General features: G+C 43.2%; 3 protein-coding genes and 1 non-coding gene across 4 annotated transcripts; 2 read left to right on the top strand and 2 right to left on the bottom strand.

Annotated features, from left to right (window-relative positions):
• Window positions 1–1,098: 1,098 nt before the first annotated feature.
• LOC119742214 lies at window positions 1,099–1,163 on the top strand. Its single transcript, XR_005272837.1, has one exon. It is a non-coding gene; the product is annotated as a U6 spliceosomal RNA (small nuclear RNA).
• A 2,214-nt stretch (window positions 1,164–3,377) lies between these two features.
• Window positions 3,378–9,337, bottom strand: LOC119741264. The gene is made up of 8 exons (XM_038217015.1): window positions 8,306–9,337; window positions 7,168–7,966; window positions 6,526–6,732; window positions 6,174–6,434; window positions 5,725–5,894; window positions 5,135–5,388; window positions 4,631–4,879; window positions 3,378–4,302 (listed from the first exon to the last, which is right to left on the bottom strand). Exons 1-8 carry the CDS (start codon window positions 8,945–8,947, stop codon window positions 3,765–3,767), a joined length of 3,120 nt encoding a protein of 1,039 aa, XP_038072943.1. The 5' UTR covers window positions 8,948–9,337; the 3' UTR covers window positions 3,378–3,764.
• LOC119741263 (cell wall protein RBR3-like) lies at window positions 9,330–13,816 on the bottom strand. The gene is made up of 7 exons (XM_038217014.1): window positions 13,711–13,816; window positions 12,069–12,702; window positions 11,710–11,889; window positions 11,035–11,175; window positions 10,700–10,858; window positions 10,164–10,262; window positions 9,330–9,488 (listed from the first exon to the last, which is right to left on the bottom strand). The coding sequence occupies exons 2-7, from the start codon at window positions 12,691–12,693 to the stop codon at window positions 9,361–9,363; spliced, it is 1,332 nt and encodes a 443-aa protein (XP_038072942.1). The 5' UTR covers window positions 12,694–12,702; window positions 13,711–13,816; the 3' UTR covers window positions 9,330–9,360.
• A 2,552-nt stretch (window positions 13,817–16,368) lies between these two features.
• On the top strand, window positions 16,369–20,148 carry LOC119740282 (myogenesis-regulating glycosidase-like). The gene has a single exon (XM_038215546.1). The coding sequence runs from the start codon at window positions 17,512–17,514 to the stop codon at window positions 19,351–19,353; it is 1,842 nt and encodes a 613-aa protein (XP_038071474.1). The 5' UTR covers window positions 16,369–17,511; the 3' UTR covers window positions 19,354–20,148.
• Window positions 20,149–20,693: the final 545 nt, after the last annotated feature.

The following is a 20,693-nucleotide window of genomic DNA, read 5'->3' as shown; positions in this document are numbered from 1 at the left end:
AACTGTGTGAATTTCATACACCTGACTAATTTAGTTGTGTTATTTTTTTTTGTCAGAAAGAGAACTGAGCACTTTGAATTTATACATTTGGATTACATCAAACTACATCTGCTATCTGAGAGTTTGAAGCAACTACTCTGTGGAGTTTTATTTTGAAATTGACATATCTTTCCCAGAGTAAGACTGTGCATCACTCAATCAAGAACGTAGAAGTACTTTTATAATGATGCACTACCGAACATAATTCAGAATGGGAATAATTTTACAAAACTCTCCCTCTATTCCGGAATGGTCCCATGATTTGACCATTTCTTGTACGGTGTACGTGATGTACAGATATTTGTGTACGCATTTCCTATGTACCTCACGATCAGGGATTGGATAAAAATAATAAAATATGAATTATTTGAAAATAAAAACACGCTTTCCATGTAACAAGACATCACAAAGCGCTGTACAATTAAAAATCCACAGGTTATTAAGAAATACAGATAAAAAAGTTTAAAAAAAATTAAAGCAGGCCTTATTAAGCAGGGCAAAAAATTAATGGCCGTAAAAGTTATGAAAAGTTAACCCACAGAAATGTGAAATGGGCTGCCCCGTTTTTTTAAGTCCATGTCTCATGAAATAACCTTGCATTAATACATGGTAATTACATTTTGAAGTTTTACACCGTAGATGCTCGAAATGTGAACATTGTGTGTACTGACTGAGTGTCCACACATGTAATTTGCTTTTACATTGCAATTTATTTTCTTCTGCGGCCGGCTGACATATTTTTTTTGCGCAGACTTTCCATGCGGTACACAGCGGATACAGTGGACACGCGTCATAGAGCTATATTAAATTAATATAGCTCTATGGCCACGCGAACGGTCGTATTAGCCAGCCCCCGCCCCCCCCCCCGACCCATGGGAACCAGACCGTGGTCGTATGCGCTATTGCTATGCGCGCATGCGTGACTTTCGACCCGACCATAATGATGAGGCACTGAAACGTTTCGCAAACGGATTGCGCGCGTGTTTTGTTGTTGAAGTCGTGATAGCAAAATATGAAAAATAATGGCATATAAGTATCAAGTAGGGTCCAAGTTATAGTGTGCCAGCTTCGGCTGCACATTTACTAAAATTGGAACGATACAGAGAAGATTAGCATGGCCCCTGGCGCAAAAATTCTGCTTGTTCTTCTCTGTTGCACTTTCCACAAATCAAAACACCAACAGCAAGTCAAAACAGCCTGATATTGTGATGCGAGTTCCTCTGAACGTTACTCTAAATAATAGAGGCATCTTGGTGGCCTTTTTGGTGCATTCTTGAAGCCATCTACAATTCTAAGAGGATGACCCACGCACAGCAAGCCAAAATAGCCTGATATTGTGATGTGAATGCGCGTGAGTGTGAACCTCTGAAAGTTCGTAATATAGGCATTTTGGTGGCCTTTTTAGTGCCATCTTGAAGCCATCTACAATTCTAAGAGATGGTCTCTTATTTGGGCATCTTACTTGGTGAACATCTTTATGGCCGTCTTTGTGGCTTTTCGGAAAAAACTGTCTCGGTGCTGCCTCAGTGGCTGTGTCGGTGGTCGTGTCGGAGGCTGTGTTGCTGCCGTCTCAGTGACTGTGTCCCCAGTGCCGTGTCAGTGCCATCTTGGTGCGTCTTGGTGCCATCTTGGTGCAGTCTCGGTGCTGTGTCGATGGCCATCACTGTGCCGTCGCCATGCCATGTGCCGCCTCAGTGGCCTTCACGGTGGCCTTGTCAGTGCCGTCGTGGTGATGTGTCGATGGCCGTCTGGGTGCAGTCGCCGTGCCGTCGCGCGCGGTGGCATGGTGCCGCCTCAGTGCTGCCTCAGTACTGTCTCAACACCGTCTCGGCGCCACCTTGGTGCCCTCTCCTAACTGTCTGGGTTCTGTCTTGATACCGCCCCAGTGCCACCCCAGTGCTGTGTCAGTGCCATCTTGGTGCCGTCTCAGTGCCATCTTGGTACCGTCTCAGTGCCATCTTGGTGCCGTCTCAGTGCCGTGTCGGTGGCTGTTGCCGTGCCGTCACGGTGCCGTCTCAGTGCCATCTCAGTGCATGCCGTCTCGGTGCTGTCTCCTAGTTGTCTGTGTGCCGTCTCGGTGCCGTCCCCTAGCTGTTGTGCCGTCTACAATATAGCCATCTAAAAGCTATTGATTTTGAACCTAATTAAAATTGTCATTGTGGACATTAAAAAATGGCATTTGTGTAAGACACCTTTTCTTTTTTTCTTTTTAAAAGCATGATTCTTTCTCCTGGAACTATCGACCACAAGTCATCGCCTTGTGCCAAGTCTTCCGTTTCTTCTGTGGCTACGAAGGCCTCATCAACCTCGAAAACACTTTCTGGCCTAAGACAACTGAGACGCTGTAGCTTTCGAGGATGGATCGACACGAATAAAAGAACTAGGTATTGCATGTATTTTATTGAAAGAATGGTTGTAGTGAAAGTAGTCTTTACTGTGACAGTCTTTTTGGTTTCATTTTGCAGCGTGCCGATTATCATTTCTTAATTATCAATTTGTCTAAAATTAGTTTAATTATCAATGTTATTTTACTTTAGTTTCTAACATTTATCATTCATGTACAAAATTAATCCTCCTGATTGTTCTATTTGTTCTCTACAGTTCTGAGCAGTTCCTCATTCATCCAATCAATCAATCATTCAATCAGTCAGTATTCAGTAATTATCAAGTAGTATAGTAGTTAATATTCAGTTTCCACTGTAGTTCACCATCAGTTTGTTCCAGTTCTCTGTCCTCAGTGTATATTATTAGTTGTGGAATAAAGTCGTGGTTAACACAGTACTCAACTAAAGAATTTTGCATTGACTGTCTATTCCCCAACACTTTAATGTCACACTAAAAATTTTAAAATGCAAATGATAAACAGTAGAAACATCAACAAACTTGTTTCTCCTTTTTGAAATGCTTTCTTTATTCATTTAAAAACAATATGTATACATTGTATGCGCATTGGCAATAAAACGTCTTGGGAAGAACAGCCAACAAACCAAAATGAACATTGATTTGTGAACAGACTGCTTGCACTTCAGTGTAAAGAACATAGCTTTGTCACCCAGCCACTACTCAAGTACACCTAATGCAGTGGCCTAGCAAGGTCGGTAGGGGGTCGGGGGGGGGGGGGGGGCTGGTGTCATCATCTAATTGGGGCGATGTGCATTTTGGGTTGTGCGAAAGTTAGAAGAGAAGCACTCATAAAAGGTCGCTGTTAAAAAAAGGGCTTTTGTTTACAAAAAAAGCACCTGTTAAAAACTCAAAACAAGGAAATTGTTAAAACCAAAAAACCGAAACTCTTTACAAACATTTTTTCTTTGGGGGGGGGGGGTTAAATGCTGCTGAAAAAAAGGGCAGTCTTTACTAAATATTGGAGAAGAGGGAGGATACTTCCCATCCCCAGCTGGCTATATCTCTTTAGTGCAAAAGCGAAAGATATTTGAACAATGTTTGTTCTTAGTGCTAAAGCAAAAAATTTAATACCAAACTCCCTGTAATAGCACACTCCCTCATGGTCTAGATGCGCAGATGATCAGACAAATATTTACACATAAACGCTTTCAACCCATGCAGTCAAGTGTTCCAAAACCATGTGTTTGATTATGTTCGAGCATCTGGGTTGTGTGACATCACTCAGATGCAACACGCATGGCATTGTCACTTTATAGCCGATCATCCCGCTAGTTGGCAAGAGTTGTTTCTCCGCTTAACCCTATAGGCACCCTCTTCCAGGATCAGTCGTCACTGGTTGGGGGGTTTTGTGCGCGGTTTTTTTTTTGGTAGCTTGGAAGTCCCTCCTTCCACTCATCATAAGTTTTGTCACTTGTGGTAGCACAATACCAACTTCCATAATACTGTTTGTGCGTTTCTTTCTCCCGTGGCTGCTGGCACTTGCTACAAATTATTTTGTCAGTTTTCTTTACATACTTCCTTGAAAACTGTCCAGCTGCCTCTTTTTCTGCCTTACGCTTCTGATACCAGAGAGTACTTGCTGGTCTCGTTGAGGGTTCTGCTTGCAGTGGCTGAGAAACAGCTGGTTGTCCAAGAACTTGAAACATCATTGGCTGGGCGACATACCCACGTGTGTTAGCCTGTCCTGCTGTATTTGCTGGCATTACAAAAACGTGAGGTTGATTTGACTTGGGTTGTGGCATTAAGCGGGGTCCTGTCACTGGCTCTGGTAGTGGATCGGGTGCAGTATGAGGCGCTGGTTTATGAGTTATGCCTTGCATAAGTACAGCCTTCTCCTGCTTCTTCATCTTCTTGTTGTACCTATTTTGAAAAAAAAAATTGTCATTACCATTTCTAAGAGAATAGATATATTGGTCCTAATACATAACACCTGAAACAGTCAGTGATGCAGAAACAGTGAAAATTGCACTATTTGCGTTCTGCACATGCCTTTTTTGTCGCAGTGTTTATAAGAGTAAACCAGTTCACGCCAGGACTATTTTGACAAGAACGGAACGAGGCGTAGGATTTATTTTCATATTTTCACTCGACCTCAAGCTAGGAGGGTTGAAAGCCATCACCCTCAGGCAGCACACTCATATTTCCAGCCTCGAAAATAATGTTAAGTGAAAAGCTAATGCAAAGTTACCACTGCATGAGAGTTGTGTTGTTGACATCCACCAGCTGCAGAGATGTTTCACTCATGATGATAGCACTGTCCAGGACTTTCTGGCGGATGTTTTTGTACGCCCGAGTTATGTGGGTCCACCGTGGAGTGTGTTTTCCTTCTGAGCGAGTGGACGATGGGAAGCACTCGCAGAGCTTTGACATGAGCGACTCCACATAGCGGTTGCAGTCGGGCCACTGTGCTGGTCCACTGCTCTCACCCAGGAAACACCTACACAGTAAATTACAAATGCATAATATAAGCATATCAACATTACTGGGATCATAATAAGGAGAACAATGGTGTAGTAATTTTAGTTCACCCTTTTGACTTGCTAATTTTCTATGTATGCAAGGGCAGGCTAAAATTGCTACACAATTTTCAAAATTCTGTGAGTAACGCAATAGCGCCACATTATTGCCACACATGATTTCCTCTCTAATCTAAGCCCAGTAAAACTGAGAAACCAAGATAAGATAAATTTACCTTTTTGTGCTTTCAACTCCTGGCTGAACTGTAGTTTTGGAAACCTTGAATCTTCCTGTAGTTATTTTTGCCTTGAATCGAGGAGAGAACACAGTTGGTTTCTTGTCGTATACTTCAAGGCTTCTCCACAGTCTGACAATTTCCATGGCTTGGACATAAGTGACAGGTCCAGATTGGTCCTTCAGTGTGAACAGTGTTTGTGCTAGCTGGTCCACCCTTCCATACCCAGGAATACTGTCAGGTCCAACAGATTCCTGAAACAACAGATACACACGTTTAAATTTTTGGTCCTGTAAACTATAAGTTCCATGATAATTGTTCTTTTTCCCTAAACCAGTCTGCGCCTGAGGCCGTGCACACATGCTAATGTTTTGCGGTATTAGGAATGGATGACAGATAAACATACAGGGAGAGAGGTCGAAATATGTCAGCGACCTGCTTGCAGCGAGTGAGGCTGGAAATATGAGTATGCGTCCCAAGGGTGATGGCTTCAACCTGCCTGACTTGAGGTCCAATGAAAATAAATCCCGCGCCTCGTTCTGTTCTTGTCAAAATAATCCCGGCGTGAACTGGTTAAAAGTGGTACTTACATCAGGGTTGTGTGATTCAGGTGGACATGTCGATTCTGGACTCTCTACTGGTGGCGACGTAGGAGCACTGGGCAAGGGGATTTCCTGGAAGGTTGTATCCATAGCTGGCATATCAACTGCTGCTAATGGCACACTAGACTTTTGACCATGTGGCATCGCTTTGATGTCAGCTGAAGTGGAGATACAAATATAATAAGTACATTGCGAACTCTAAGGATATGTTTGTACAACGAACAAAAATAAAGCCTCGAAAATTGGTTTCAAACATTAGTACAAATACATGTTTATACAAAACAAAAGAGTACTAAAGGCATTGAAAAGTCTTGCTACCTAATAAAAATTAAAATTGCAAAACAGTTTATAACTGTCATGAAAATGAGCAGGACCGATAGTTATCGGTCCTGCTCATTGAAGGGGAAAAAAAACACTTATCGTTCAACATAACTTACGTTCGGCTGATGTTGAAGCAACATCACTATCAAGGGCGAGTTGTTGACGCACTTGGAGAGGAGAAGTGTGATGAGGAGCAACACTGTCAGGGGATGGCACTGTCAGGTCATCAAAGCTATCTGCATAGAATCCTTCATCATCGTCGTCATCACCAATGTCATCTTCACCAGTGTCATCTTCATCCGTGTTGGGTTGTTCGGCAATGTCCTCGAGAACCTCCCCAGTTTGGCGGTACAAATATTCCATTCCTATCAGCTCACCTAAAGTAAGATGTATACTACAAATTAACTCCTTTTTGAATACACGTACAGGCTGAAAATCTTGACGGAAGATATTTCTGTTGTTGCTCACCTGTGTACTTTTGAGGTACAGTGTAACTGCCACCAAAGTTCTTCCCAAACACTGTTTGCCCGAGCTCATTTACGCTTTGCCTCAAGAGACCGTCATAGGAACGAACTCCAGCTGGGGTGTCTGTTGCTGCCAGAGCTCTGTCTTCATTCCACCTGACAAGGCCTTCCAGAAGGTATGCTTGAAAGTTGAGGTCATTTGCAGTTGAACCTGAAACACAAGGGAAACGTGTTACATTAACCTTGTAAACAACGGCGTGGCAAAGGGGGGAGGGGGGGGGGGCGGGAAAGGGGGGGCGGACACACATCCCATAAGAACATGTCGTCCCCCATTCACCTCGTTCCTCAATTGGAAATTTGTTAGTCCCATAAGTTACAACGGTTAACTTGTTTTAACAGATGTTAATTGCCCCCCCCCCCCCACTGCAACATCTAGCCCCCTCTCCTCCCCCCCCCCCCCCCAACGGTGAGAACTCTGACTACACTGCTTGTTGGAAAACCAGCAACAAAGGAATACAACAGTATTTCGGGGCACCATTTCTGAATTACCATTGTCTTTCTGGATCCCCTTCTTGGACAGCAATTACTGGAAATGCTTGAACCATTTGAATGATCGAATCATTTGAAAAATTGAGAATGTATTCACCAGGTATGAAGCGATTCAGATGCAGATGAAATGACTCCAAGGATGTTGATCCTCTGGCACATCTGTACACAGGGAGCTGGAAGCCACCTTTCATGATTGTGCCCGTCTGAGCATATAGCTGGAGTCCCTCTGGGTCCTGGAGACACGCAAGGTGTTTTTTCTGTGTGTCCCATATCTTCCTCATCATGTCGGCTTTGAGCAATGGAACACCAAGTGTGTCCTTGCCCTGGTTACCGAGAAAGGCAACCAGCAGTTCATGAATCGATTTTTCAATATTGGCAACTGTTCTCGTTCGGCGACGACAGTGACGCGCTAGTTCCTTCCTGGTGATACGCTTGATGATGTCATCATCTGACAGCCCGCTGACATGCTGACCTTGGAGTTGTCCTCTCTTAGCGACTTTAAGACGTTCAACGTCACTGGCACTCCATTCGAAGATGCAGTTGGACAGCCGTCCCATGAATACCCCATACAGCTGATGCGCATCAGTTGTGCAGCCTGTAGCAATCCTCCTCATAAAATGCCACACGTCAAGGCGAATCATCAAAGAAGGCCATCCGCCAAACAGTGTCCGCAAATGCGACTGGCTCCCACAACAGTCCCGGTCAACATAGAGCAGCTGTGGTGGTGTCATGCCAGATGACCGGTACCTCTCAACAAGGCCAGTCACCATGGGTTTCAGCCCTGCATGGCCTTCACTTGCTGTCATAACACTGATGAGCACTTGGCCAAATTCATTGCCAACATTTGTAGCCCAGGAAGCTGTCCGTGCTCCAGTGCCAGCCAATTTCTTCACAATCTGGAAAAAAGTTAAATGGTCCATTAATGTCATTGCGTTAGTCTAGAAACTGGCTGCAACGAGTGTGGTACTGATGTCTAGTGCATTGTCTACACATGGCATCACAATTGTAGCATATCTGTGGACAACGCAGGAGGCATTATGCGGTTGACTTTTCTTAATATAAACACTAAATACAAACTTTTGTTATAGCAAACATAAAGCCATGGTACTGCCTGCATTAATGCATGTGCACAATGAAGGATTGGCATTCCATCCACTTGAAACAAACTTCTGATGTCTGGCGGAGGCTGAGTTCGTATAAACAAGACTTGACTGTATAGTCTCTCGCGTTCTTACCTTCTTAGTTGAATCCATCTTTAGCACGTTGCCAAAAACCGAAGTTATCGCAGCCTTCACTTCAGGCAGATGCTGAAGAACCTCTTTGCAGTATACTGTTTGAAACCACCGAGACTGTGGCAACGCAACAAATGGTACTGGTTCCTCTAGGTTTGGCATACTGATGAGTCCCTGGTTTGAAGCGTCTACAAAGATCTTGCAGTCGGACAGGTAGTGAGCCGTCTTCATAAGCCATGACTCACTGTGTTGTTCATGAATCTTTTTCTGGAGCTGACTTGCACTATTGCCTAGTCCACGCTGCCGTAGTAGTCTGATCACCTTGACATCGCAGGCTTTCTTGTAGGTGAGGATGACAGGAAACTGTGTCTGCTGAGGGACACTTAATTGCTTGAGAATGTCATCACTCCAGCTAATGACTTTACGTCTGCAGTGGCTGCATTCTAAGTACTCCGTTGCCAGGTTGTACCTACTGTCAATGTCCACTACCTGTCGAATGTGTGGATATAGTCCAGCCGATGTAAGTTCCCTGTTTATGCACAAGGGCTGTGGGCAGTACAGCTTCACTCTCCACAGTCTCCGTGGCAACCATAGCAAGAGTTTTTGTGCGAAGTAGTTGTCGACACGTGGGGGGTGTGTGCACATCAGCTCTGGCTGCGGTGGATACCACCAAATCTTTGTTATTTTCTTGGGATCGATCTCTCCTCTCCCTGCAGCTCCTTGCTTAAACAAAGCACGGGAGACCCATCGATGGTCTGCTTTTGGCAGGGATGCCCTCCATCCGTCATACAGAGGGGGGATATCTATATCGACAAAAACCAGTTTACTATTTAGGTTTTCTCTTAACAAGATGTAACATTTGATAACAAAATATCTTCCTCCCCTTCTACGTTTGGTTTAGCCTGCCCTTGTCCTCCATCACACCACCTGTGCTGAGTGTGTATCAGTCATTTTAGCCAGGCAGTTACATAATTGCTACTGTTGACCCCATGTGCTTGGAATTTGAAACAGCCATGTGCTTCATGAGTGCTGGCAAGCAATAGTGTATGACTCTAGCCTTAGAAGTTAACCTGCCGCCGATTTGACAAAACAGTGCTTAACTTACTCTTATATTGAGCATCACTGTGATCCCTAGTTCCAGCCGGAGACTGCAATGATTTGGTACTAGTAGACGAGCCTTCTGTGTCTGAAACAAGAGAAATTTTGTATACATGGACAGATTCTTGCAAAAAAATACAGCAACAGCAAGTTAAACTTGCGCGATCCCCCTGGCATGCTGGCAGTATTTATAGAGTCAGTTAGTACACTTTTCAGTTTACCTAACCCAAATCAACAATGACCTTATTTGACCCCTAGATGAACTTTGACCTCAAACATCTGACGTCATCTGAAGTCTCCCTATACCGGCCCAACAATTATTGTCACCAAGGTTGGTTGAGATTGAAGTCCGAATTTTCATGACAGCATTAAACAGTTAACCTAACCGAAACGGAACACACATTCTTGTGTTGTAGTTGTGGGGACATTTCTCGTCGCTACGAGGTATTTGTGGGGACCGAAAATGCTGTGAGGAAAGCAGAATGTCCCCATATATCTCAGTCCTAATTCCCCTGACAATAAAAATTTCCCCATAATGCAGTTTAGGCCTACCCACCCATTTGCCTGCAATTGGGGGCCCCCTATTGTCCCTCTTTTGTTTGTACTTTTTAGGAAGGCCTCCCATATGTTTTGTACACGAATCTCCATTGGAGACCTCTTGGTAAATGGGGACCCTATTGTCTTCTATTGTCCAATGTCCCCTATAGGCCTATTGAATGCAGAAACATTGAACATTGTAATTTGCTGTTACTTGTCACCATACCTGCAGGTGCGTAATCTTTTTGCAATGTTGCCTCCACATCAGATACAGCTCTGAGCAGTTCTTCATCACTGACATCATCGGTAGCTATTGGTGATTTATCTGTATCAGTCACAAATGAGAATATACATGTGACCCTCTTGAAATTAGGGATATTTCTCCTTGTACATGTAGTTAACATGCAGCAAATTTAAGTGAAGACAAATGTACATAAAGTGATGTTACTTCAATCTTCGGGAAATAACAAATGAGCTAGTGCCCGATATCAGACGTTGGGGGCGCTAAATAAGGTTGAACCAAAAAATGAGGGGGTGTCTGTTTATAACCGTCACATTCGCAATAAAGTTTGTTCTATACATTCTACAGACACTCAACGAATTACCCTGGTTGATTTTTAAGTACATGCAGGCACGTCTTCCCTCCTCCCCCCCCCCCAAAAAAAAAACCCAATTACTTGTAGAAGCTACAAGTACTTTTGAAGCTGTACACAGAGCTGTATAAAGAGGGTGCTCGAACAATAACTTGGCTACTACTTGTACCTTTTGCTGAGACAAGGCTTGTTTGAACCATCTTCTTCATTCTTTGAGGTGTTGCGTCCATCAAAGTAGACGTTGAGGCGGCTGGTGCCCTGAAGGTCGATGGTGCTGCTGGCATACTTTGTACAACCGGTCCTGCCTCTGCTTTCTTCTTCACAATGGCTTTAAAAAAAAAAAATTATAATAACTTGTACAAATAGCTGTGAGGCTGTAGACAATATTTGCTCTCAGATTTTTTTCATCAGGAAAGTTACAGAATGAGCAGACTTGGACTTTTGTTGACAGATCTGTATAAAGAGGGTGCACTTACAATAACTTGGCTACTATTTGTCTTGTACCTTTTGGTGAGACAAGGCTTGTTTGAACCGTCTTCTTTCCTCTTTGAGTAGACGTTGAGGCGGTTGGTGCCCTGAAGGCTGACGTTGGTGGCGAACTTTGCATCAACTGGCCTGCCTCTGCTGTCTTCTTCAAAATGGCTTCTTTTTAAAAAAAATACTAATAACTTACAGTATCTACAAATAGTTGTGATGCTGTAGACAATATTTGCTCTCAAGATATCTTTTGTATCTAGACAATTTACAGAATGAGCAGACTTTGACCTTACTACAGTGTTCACAGAGCTGTATAAAGCAGGGTTCGAAATTAGCGGTAGCCCACTACCCAAATGCTAGTCAAAACAGTGGCGGGCTAGTCACACTATTCCTTAAGTAGCCCAGCTGGCAAGTCAAAATATTATTAATTATATAAATAAATCATTCAATTCAGGAAGTAAACCTCATCAATTTTTGTCTAGTTTTTTCAACTGTTTTAAAAGGTTAAATTATTAGATCTGTTTATTAAAAACACTGACAAAATTCGCTCAGAAATTTTGTGGGCTAGTGAAAATGAACGGGGGCTATAGTTAAGAGGCTGTTTCATCAGTAGCCCGGCTGTCTATAGTGAACAAAAAAATTAAGGTCGAACCCTGTAAAGAGGGTGCACTAACAATAACTTGGCTACTATTTGTCTTGTACCTTTTGGTGAGACAAGGCTTGTTTGAACCGTCTTCTTCATTCTTTGAGGTGTTGACTTCTCGTCCTTCATAGTAGACGTTGAGGCGGCTGGTGCCCTGGAGGCGGCTGGTGCCCTGGAGGCCGATGGTGGTGGCGAACTTCGCATCACTGGCACTGCTTCTGTTTTTTTCGTCACGGTGACTTCTTTAAAAAAGAAATAGATAAATAACTTAAATAGTTGTGAGCCTTTCTTTTTCCTGAACAATTAACTGAAGTTACAAGACAATTGAAACAGTAAACCAACATACATACATGGCTGAAAATCCACGTGAGCACACACAATGAAAAATTACAGAATGAGCACACTTTGACTTTTTTACAATGTAGGCCTACAGTGTTCACAGAGCTGCAGAGGGTGCACTTAATAACTCGGTTACTAATTGTACCTTTAGGTGAGTCGAGGCTTGATTGAACCTTCTTCTTTACTCGTTGAGGTGTCAACTTCCCGACCATCAAAGATGACAATGAGGTGGCTGGTGGAATTAAAGTCGACGGTGGTGGCGAACTTTGCATCACCTGGCCTGCCTTTTGGAGACGTTCCGCTTTCTTCTTGGCGATAACTTCTTTGCCTTCCGCGAACGTTTCCAAATACAGCTTGAAGGCAAACTTGTTCTTGCTGAGTGGAGCATCTGTCGGTCGTTCACCTCGCATGCTGTCAGCCATCCACCCACAATACCCGAGGCCATTTTCCAGCATCCATTTGAATGTCTGACCACGGAAGGCACCGAACTGAATTTGGTACTGGCCAAGAAGAGACATAGTGTCTTGTGGATTTCCGCCGAAATGCTTGACTTGTTCACTTGCCTTTTGTTTTACCACTGCAGCTGACAGACATGGTGTGATGGGTTTCCCTTTGTTGGCAGCTTGAACTTGCTGAGCAGCAGCACTGTATCCAAGCATAAGAGTACCGTTACTCAAACGCCTGAACTTTGGCAATTGATCCATGTTTCCGACCTACAAAGTAACAGGTAAAAAGAAAACATATTAATTTAACAGGCCATATATATGCTAGCTGTTGACTTGAGGCCTAATGTTGGACGGTATGATGTAAATATAAAAGTTAAAACTGTAATTTAAAGTCCAGTGAAAAAGTCTTTGAAAATAAAAAGAGTCCTAAACAGTGTCTAAAAGACTGCATCGAGCACGTACTGCATCCTACTTCACTACATTAGACTCGAACATTAGTCATTAGCTGGGCCTAAACTAATTATGTCATTTTTGTAAAGTAATAAGATTGGTATAATTTGCGTACTATTGAAAAGAGAATCACAAATCCAATTCAATGGCATTTAATTCAGCTTCATAGATGTTTGCGTTTTGGAGATAAAACAATTTAAATCATGCCAAATTTTGAGTTTTATTCTGTGACAGTGAGATTTAGGGGCCTAACAGTTTACATTTCATAAGTTTATAAATCTACAATTTTCAAATCTAGCAAAATGTTTGATATCATTTCATAGGAATCCCAATTAAATTAACAATAACTTCATTTTTTAATCTTCTTTTTATCACTCAAAACCCCCCAAAATATGATATTTTCCCCCAACCATTTCTTGGCACATTTTTTTTGGTCCGGGCGCAGGCTGTGCGGCTGACCGCGCGGCCCACACCGCGACGAGGACGGAGCCAGACGACCCTGTCTTGAGAGCTATATCCCTCTTCAAACAACGTGGAAACACAGAACATACGTACACTTTGCTTTATTTTGACACAAAGTTTTATTTTTAGAGCCATGCTGATAATTATATAACTGGTTGAAATTGACTAATTTTGCGTGGTTAAAGATGTAGGCCTAATCAAAATCATTAGCCAGGCTAGGCAACCATGCTAGCTACGCACGGCCGGCCACACGTGCGTGCACCCTGCCGGCTACTGATTGGCGAGAAATCTGTATTTTTAAGTGCTTATTCTAACACGTCTGAAGCAAATTTAACAATTTTTAATCAATGCTGATGCACTTACCTACAGTACAAGCATTTGGAGATAAATATCACGGCGCACAATTGGAATTCACCCATGAAAATCACCATCACAAAGTTCAGTCGTCCACTCCTCGACGAAAATCAATATGGCGTCCGCACCGAGAAAAAGTTACAAGCGCCCCTAATCGCTCATTGGTCAATTCTTGGAAAATCTTGGAACAATGTTGGGACAGATCACGAGCGCAGATTGGTCAATTGTTGGAATATCTTGGACAATCTTGGAAATATCTTGGAAAGATTGCAAGATCGGATTGGTCAATTGTTGGAAAATGCTCCTCGAAGATCCGCGAAAAGTAGGCGCAAGGATGACACGCAAAATCGTGAAGCGTTCCAAATTTTTTTTTTTCCCGACCGGCATTCAAAGGGGCCTTTTTTATGACGGGGATTTTATTTCCACGCAATAATTTTCTCAAATGAAAACTTGCAGTATCTGTTGTTACGATCCAAAAAATGTCCAAACCAATCATTGGATTGTGTTGAAGAATGGGATAAGTTAGTATGCGCATTGTGTTCGGTCAGAAATGCTACGTTTTTGTATATGTTAATTGCCGAACTTTTCTTTCGTATAAATTATGTATTCCTTTGTCAAAAGAGGGCGCTGTTGCGTACCACCGTTAGCAAGTCAGTTATATATGTATCAAAACGTTCGTTCAGCTACGTCAACTTACTCTCGTGTCAGCGTAATGTTTTGTCAGGAAATTTGTTCCGTAAGGACAGCCCAAAGTCGTAAGTTTTTCTAAATCTGATTGTAACACATTTAAAGAACAAGCTCATTTAGTTTTTTTGGGGATAATTACATTATTTTTGTGTTAATTTATTGGAGAAAATTTGTGTACAACATGGGAAAATGTGCATATGCTTTAAACGGAATGTAGGCTACAACATTTACTTTTAATGTAATTTTCAGAAATAAATGGATTTGGAGGATTAGTATTTTATTGTTATAGAAAATATTGTTAAACTGACTTGCTTCACGTTTTGGGTTCGGAGATGATGCTGGGAAATCCAAGAAAACCAACCATGTTCTTGTAGTATGGTTCCCTGACCCGATGAAACGGAGCAATTTATAGACTTTGGGGAATTGTGAGGTCAGATAATCAGTCTAGTAGGCCTGTACTCCTTCACAGGTGTTTAATCAATTGCAAAGAAAACGCGGAATAACTAAATGTGAACAAGAAGAAGCAGTTTTTTTTAAGCCAGTTTTCTCCAACGCTGGCCGGCTGATCAGCGTTGCAAATATACAAGTTTTCATGAAAATGTCAGCACACCAGGAGCCACGATTTTACAGGATACTTTAGACTCATTCCCTAACAATCCTGTAAGATATTTCGTGATAATTTGATCATTTTGTTTTTTGATGTTTGCAAATGTTGTATTTTCCCTTTAATAATAATACAGTAATGTATACAGTATGCATACAGCTTATTAATATGTAGATATGGAACCCACACATGTAATACACATTGTGTGCAGTAATTTGGATGAACATTCGGGACTCGCACATGTGCATGTACTAGATAATTTACCACTGACTGTATACATGATACATAATTTATCAATCTTGATTTGTTTAATAGTTATTGTTTGTTTATTTTACGTAGATTCGTGACTAGGCCTACGTGATTGCGTGATTTGCGTGATTAAATTGCTATACGTGCTATCTTGCTACATATGTTACTGTTACGGATATATTATGATTCGTCATTCGTCATTAGTGTTAAGTTCAACTGGAGCTTTTACGTGTCGCCCTTTACACATCGTACTTTATTTCTTAATATGTAATTATGACTGCATGATAATTTATGACATGACTCGCGTACGTTTTTCCTCAAGTTGAGGTTTGAGGTTTTTCTCTGTTTTGTGTTGTTTTGTTAACGCAGTAAAACCATACTATAACTGGTCATGGCGGTGGTAGATCAAACGTTGTTGAAGATTAAGATTATAAATTCGTAATGTGTCAATCTACAGGGATAAGATTGTCAATTAAAACAAAAGTCTGAAAATGTGATGAATTAGAGATTAGATTAGATTGAACTTTATTATCCCTCACGAGGGAAATTATGGCCTTGACAAATGGCCTTGACAAAGAACGGGTTATAAAAACCGTACGATCATTAATTAAAAAAGATGTAAAAATGCAATTTTTGTTCACACGCCTATAGTTCACACGAACTTATAAATCCGGTATTCAGGTAATTACAAGTAAAAAACAAACTACTACATATTAATACACATAATTTACGTTAATGGGGAATCAGAGTCAGCCACACGACAGTTCATCGAATTGGGCCAAATGAAAGATGTATTTCAAGTGCAAAAAAAATCTCGATAATGCCTGAATCTACAGGGTGGTGTAAAAAGAAGGAAACTCACTTTTGACCGAAATTTTGACCTACATGTACTTACATTTGTACTTTACTAGGTGAAAATTGCTGTCACAAGTGGTTTTCCTTCTTTTTGCACCATCCTGTAGGCTATTCACTTTTAAAAAACATTTTTGTTCAAAATCATTTCAATTTCAATATATCCACAAAACCACAACTCTGTTAATAACTGGTAAATTGTTTGAAATTATAAATAGGGAACCAGCTGGGGCAAACAGATGCAAGATGTGAGACTGATGTTGCCTGGGAGCTAGTTCCTCTAGCATCTCCCCCGAAGAGTCGAGCAGTTCCTCTAGCACCTCCCCAGAAGAGTCGAGCAGTTCCTCTAGCACCTCCCCAGAAGAGTCGAGCAGTTCCTCTAGCACCTCCCCCTGAGAGTCGAGCAGTTCCTCCAGCCTCTCCCCCTGAGAGTCGAGCAGTTCCTCCAGCATCTCCCCCTGAGAGTCGAGCAGTTCCTGTCCCCTCTCCTTCACAGCCTGCAACCATACCCTCTGAACAGAACAGGCCCTACTGTCGAACTAGGGCGACTGCTACTGTTATTTCCGAGCCGCCCACTCCCAGTGACACAGGGCTAGCTTGGCAGAATGTTGTCAGCCCTGCCCAGGAAAAGTGGATGAGAAAAGAGCTTTACAAGTTAGGCCTTGTCCCTGGTACGACACTATATAATCAGCCAGCCAGATGGGAGGGTGAGCCGCTGTGGAGAACTCCACCCCCTGGTGAACTGCAGCCTCGCAGAGCTACGTCACTGCCAAGCCCAGAGCACTTTTGGATCCATCCTATGTTCATTTGGGCTCCAGTAACCATGTTCAAGAGTATTGTTGGTCCCAGGGGGTTGCCGTGCATAACGCAAAACTGCTCTGGTGTTGCTCAGAAGAAAGGATTGGGTAGGCCTCGTGTTGTGGTTGGAGGTGGAGGTGGCAACGTTGCAATGCCAAACACCGGGCAATATTACATCGTAGCCAGTCTCCTTAGCTGCAAAAAATGCAAGTGCTCCCCCTGGTACGCCGACAGTCCTCTGTACTTGCCTCTTCTTCCAACCCACATCCATAACATCTTCCCAGCTTACATAACGTACCGCAAAGCCGTGTGCCGCAGTCTGGTTGATCAGATGCGGAGGTCTGGACGTAGTCCTGCTGACATCGCAAACGAGGCCAAGGAACTACTTCAGCTGAGGTACGAGCGAGCGCATCACCAATATCTGTTGTTGCTGCAAAAAGTTCGTTCAGATGCAAGGAGGGGATCGACGCTTGATGAAAGTGTTGGCTTGGATCCGTCTGAACCCAGCATGCCCTTTGGCTCATACTCCTGTCAACATGGGTATCGTGGAGTTGCCGTGTCGGAGTATTTCATGGCTGATACACTGATAGCTGAATACAAGGAGCAGCGTCCATACTTATATGGTGTTGAGTGGCATCCTAGCTGCTAGCTCGCCTGCCAGTGTGAAAGGCCTCGAATGCTCTGCCGAAGGGAACGCTCTCTGCTACATTTGGAAAGGAATAGCTGAAGTCAAGATTGAGCTGGTTGACACGAATGAAGCTAGGCCATTTACGTGTGCGCACGTGCAATGGGAGTCATTTGTTGCCGACACACCCCTACGAGACTGTTATTCACTAGATGGGGCTCACTGGTATGGTGCAGGTGAGAGGTACCGCCAGGTATGGCCAATAGATAAATCAAGTGGATCAAGCACAATACATGTATTTGCATCTGGAGACGTGTACACCAATTTGCAGGGGTATGGATCGGTTTTGGACAGGTACTGGTTATCGTCTCGAGGGGTTGCCATTCGTGTCAGCCATGACACCCCTCTGCATGTCAGTCTGAATGACAATGGCGATGGGATGCTGTGCTTCAAGAGCACGTATGATGACTCCTACTATCCCAACTACACGAACAATTTGCATCTCTTGGACTACACAGTTTGCACGCATGACGATGTGCGCCTCGTGCACGACGCAACTTGGCGCGAAATTGGCCCAGCTGGCAGGAAACCGACTGGTTTACCGGACGAAAGAATGATCATGTCTCCTATCTGGTCCACGTGGGCACGATACAAAGTCTTCATCAATGACAGTGTGGCGAATGATTATGCAGATGAGATCATTGCCAACGGGTTCACCAACAGCCAAATAGAAATCGATTTCGGATACTCCATGAAGTACGGAGAACTTGACTTTGATCTTACTAAGTTCTCCAACATGAAAGATACCGTTCAGAAACTTCATGACAAGGGGTTTCGTGTGACTCTCTGGGTGACACCATTTGCTAACATTGACACCAACGCGTACCAAGAAGGTAAGGCGAAAGGTTACTGGGTGACTAAAACGGGGCAGAATGAGGGTGTTGTCAAGTGGTGGAATGGTTTTGCAGGAATGCTTGACGTTACCAACCCAGCCGCAGTGGATTGGTTCGTGGCACGACTTGAGAAGCTCCAACAGGATATTGGAATCGATTCCTTTAAATTTGACGCGGGGGAAACCAACTATTTAGTCAAGGATTTCGAGACCTACGTTCCCTTTGTCAATCCTTGCGAGTATACGACCCGGTACGCTAAGATGACAGCGCGCTTCGGAGATCAAATCGAGGTCAGGGCTGCCTTCGAAAACCAAAACCTACCAATCTTTGTCAGGATAATGGATAAGGATTCCCGCTGGGGCTGGGATAACGGACTAAAGACACTTATTACCACAGCGCTAACTTTCGGTCTGCTTGGTTATCCTTACATATTACCGGACATGATTGGTGGCAACTCTTACGAGTCAGAATTCCACGGGCTTGAAGTACCACCGCGGGAGCTCTTCATACGATGGCTGGAAATCACGGCCTTCATGCCGGCTATGCAGTTCTTCATCTCGCCCTGGCAGTACGATGACGAAGTGGTGATCTCCAAGAAGTGGGTCACCTTCCACGAGGATGTCATCACGCCTAAGCTGCTCCAGATCGCCCGGGCTGAGACCATCGTAAAGCCCGGTCAGCCGCTGATCAGACCCCTATGGTGGATCGCACCGACCGATGAAGACTCCCTGAAGATGGACACAGAGTTCCTAGTTGGAGATGACCTATTGGTGGCGCCTATCGTCAATAACGCCACCTACTCCAGGGATGTCTACCTCCCTCTAGTGGCTGGACTGTGGACACGCATGCCACAAGGAGATAGTGTAGAGGGCGGGCAGTGGCTTCGCAATGTCCCCGTTCCACTTGATGAGGTATTGTACTTTACTCTGGACAAAGCCAATTAAGTCGCCGTAACGGTGGAAACAAAAACTGAACACACACCGAGACATTTCAGACGTGCTAGATGCATGGCAAACTACTTCTCCGGCGTATATTAACTTAACAACTTCACTAAACTGCGAAACACCACAGCGTCTGTCACACGATGAAGTCCACAAGAAACGGTCCTGACGATCCCACGACTATATCCAGCTGCAAACTGCTTGAAATCTCTGAACAGCATTTATAGAATTACAGAAATCTTCTAGAAATTGCCACAAATTTACAAAATTTCTAGACGTTGCTACAGAACTTCTATTGAATTGTAAGCAAAGTTGCTTGACCTTCTAGAACTTTTCCAAACAAGTGTGCCAGTTAATGTCAAACGTTCACTCTTACTGCGTGCTGCTAAGATTGAATATGTTTCGCTCGTACCCATCCCGCCCAAACAAGGCGCTAGGTACGTGTTATTGTTGAAACAAATTTTATCCAATGAGAGCTGGAAGAAGTTACGTCATACATCCAGAAGAAATTAGCCATTCCCAGCGCCTTGCCTGGGCGGTAGTTACGAGCGAATGAATATGTGCATTCTAAGCCCTAAAACTTTACGATTCTCAACACTGTTCGTTTGTTTAATTTCATCATCCAAAGTCAGTTTCGACCTTATAGGGTAGGGTTATGCTGTTTAATGTATACAAGCAAACCTGAACAAATCAAATAAACTAGTATTTTTCTGAGACCTGACGTGATGGTTTCTGAACATTTCGTTGTTAATATGGCTTATCAACTTTACGTACAACATTTTTCTTTTTCCCACCCCAAAATACGAAACAAAGCAAGTTGGTATCGTTTATGCAGAAATTAAAATTAAACGGAGCCCAATCTGTTATAATAACAAATTACAAAAGTAAAGAAATAAATCTCATTTTCTTACCAACTAACCATTAACCTTTCATGTTGCTTCACTGCGTTGTCGGGTTTTAACAAGTTCTGGAAACAAAATGTTTGAGTATGATAAATTCAAATCAAATGTGACGACCGACTCGGGAACTGCCTCTTTTCTGGTATGGCTACAGTCCAAATGGTCGATTCCAAAATGGTTTTATGTTTCCAAACAGTACACATTTGGTAATGCCTAAAATCAGGAATTTGAATGTGCGGGTGTTTTATATAGCTCCCTCAATTCATAGAGGAAGGAACACAAACTCCTCCATGCTCTAATCATCATGTGAGGGCAACTTTCGTCCTGGGAGTATAATTTGCGAGCATACTACCGCATACGCTTCCACCCCTCCCTGCTGATAAGTGCATACTTAGGCCTACTAAGGCCTACATGTATCGGTGCTTCGCTATACAACTGAGGACT

This window comes from Patiria miniata, unplaced genomic scaffold (assembly GCF_015706575.1).
Source record: "Patiria miniata isolate m_02_andy unplaced genomic scaffold, ASM1570657v1 HiC_scaffold_5, whole genome shotgun sequence".
Classification (NCBI taxonomy): Eukaryota; Metazoa; Echinodermata; class Asteroidea; order Valvatida; family Asterinidae; genus Patiria; species Patiria miniata.
The sequence above is the reverse complement of the archived record's forward strand: the minus strand, read 5'-3'. Positions and strand labels throughout refer to the sequence as shown.

What these genes read in the sequence shown, in the direction of transcription:
- LOC119741264 (XM_038217015.1), bottom strand. Translation starts at nt 8,947, where the DNA reads ATGTGCACACACCCCCCACGTGTCGACAACTACTTCGCACAAAAACTC. An exon ending in AGATGGATTCAACTAAGAAG is followed by an intron (nt 7,967 to 8,305) that starts GTAAGAACGCGA and finishes ACTTTTTTCCAG; the next exon opens with ATTGTGAAGAAATTGGCTGG. An exon ending in TGTACCTCAAAAGTACACAG is followed by an intron (nt 6,435 to 6,525) that starts GTGAGCAACAAC and finishes ATCTTACTTTAG; the next exon opens with GTGAGCTGATAGGAATGGAA.
- LOC119740282 (XM_038215546.1), top strand. Translation starts at nt 17,512, where the DNA reads ATGGTGTTGAGTGGCATCCTAGCTGCTAGCTCGCCTGCCAGTGTGAAA.
- LOC119741263 (XM_038217014.1), bottom strand. Translation starts at nt 12,693, where the DNA reads ATGGATCAATTGCCAAAGTTCAGGCGTTTGAGTAACGGTACTCTTATG. An exon ending in AAGCCTTGTCTCACCAAAAG is followed by an intron (nt 10,859 to 11,034) that starts GTACAAGACAAA and finishes TTTTTTTTAAAG; the next exon opens with CCATTGTGAAGAAGAAAGCA. An exon ending in AAAAGATTACGCACCTGCAG is followed by an intron (nt 9,489 to 10,163) that starts GTATGGTGACAA and finishes CTCTTGTTTCAG; the next exon opens with ACACAGAAGGCTCGTCTACT.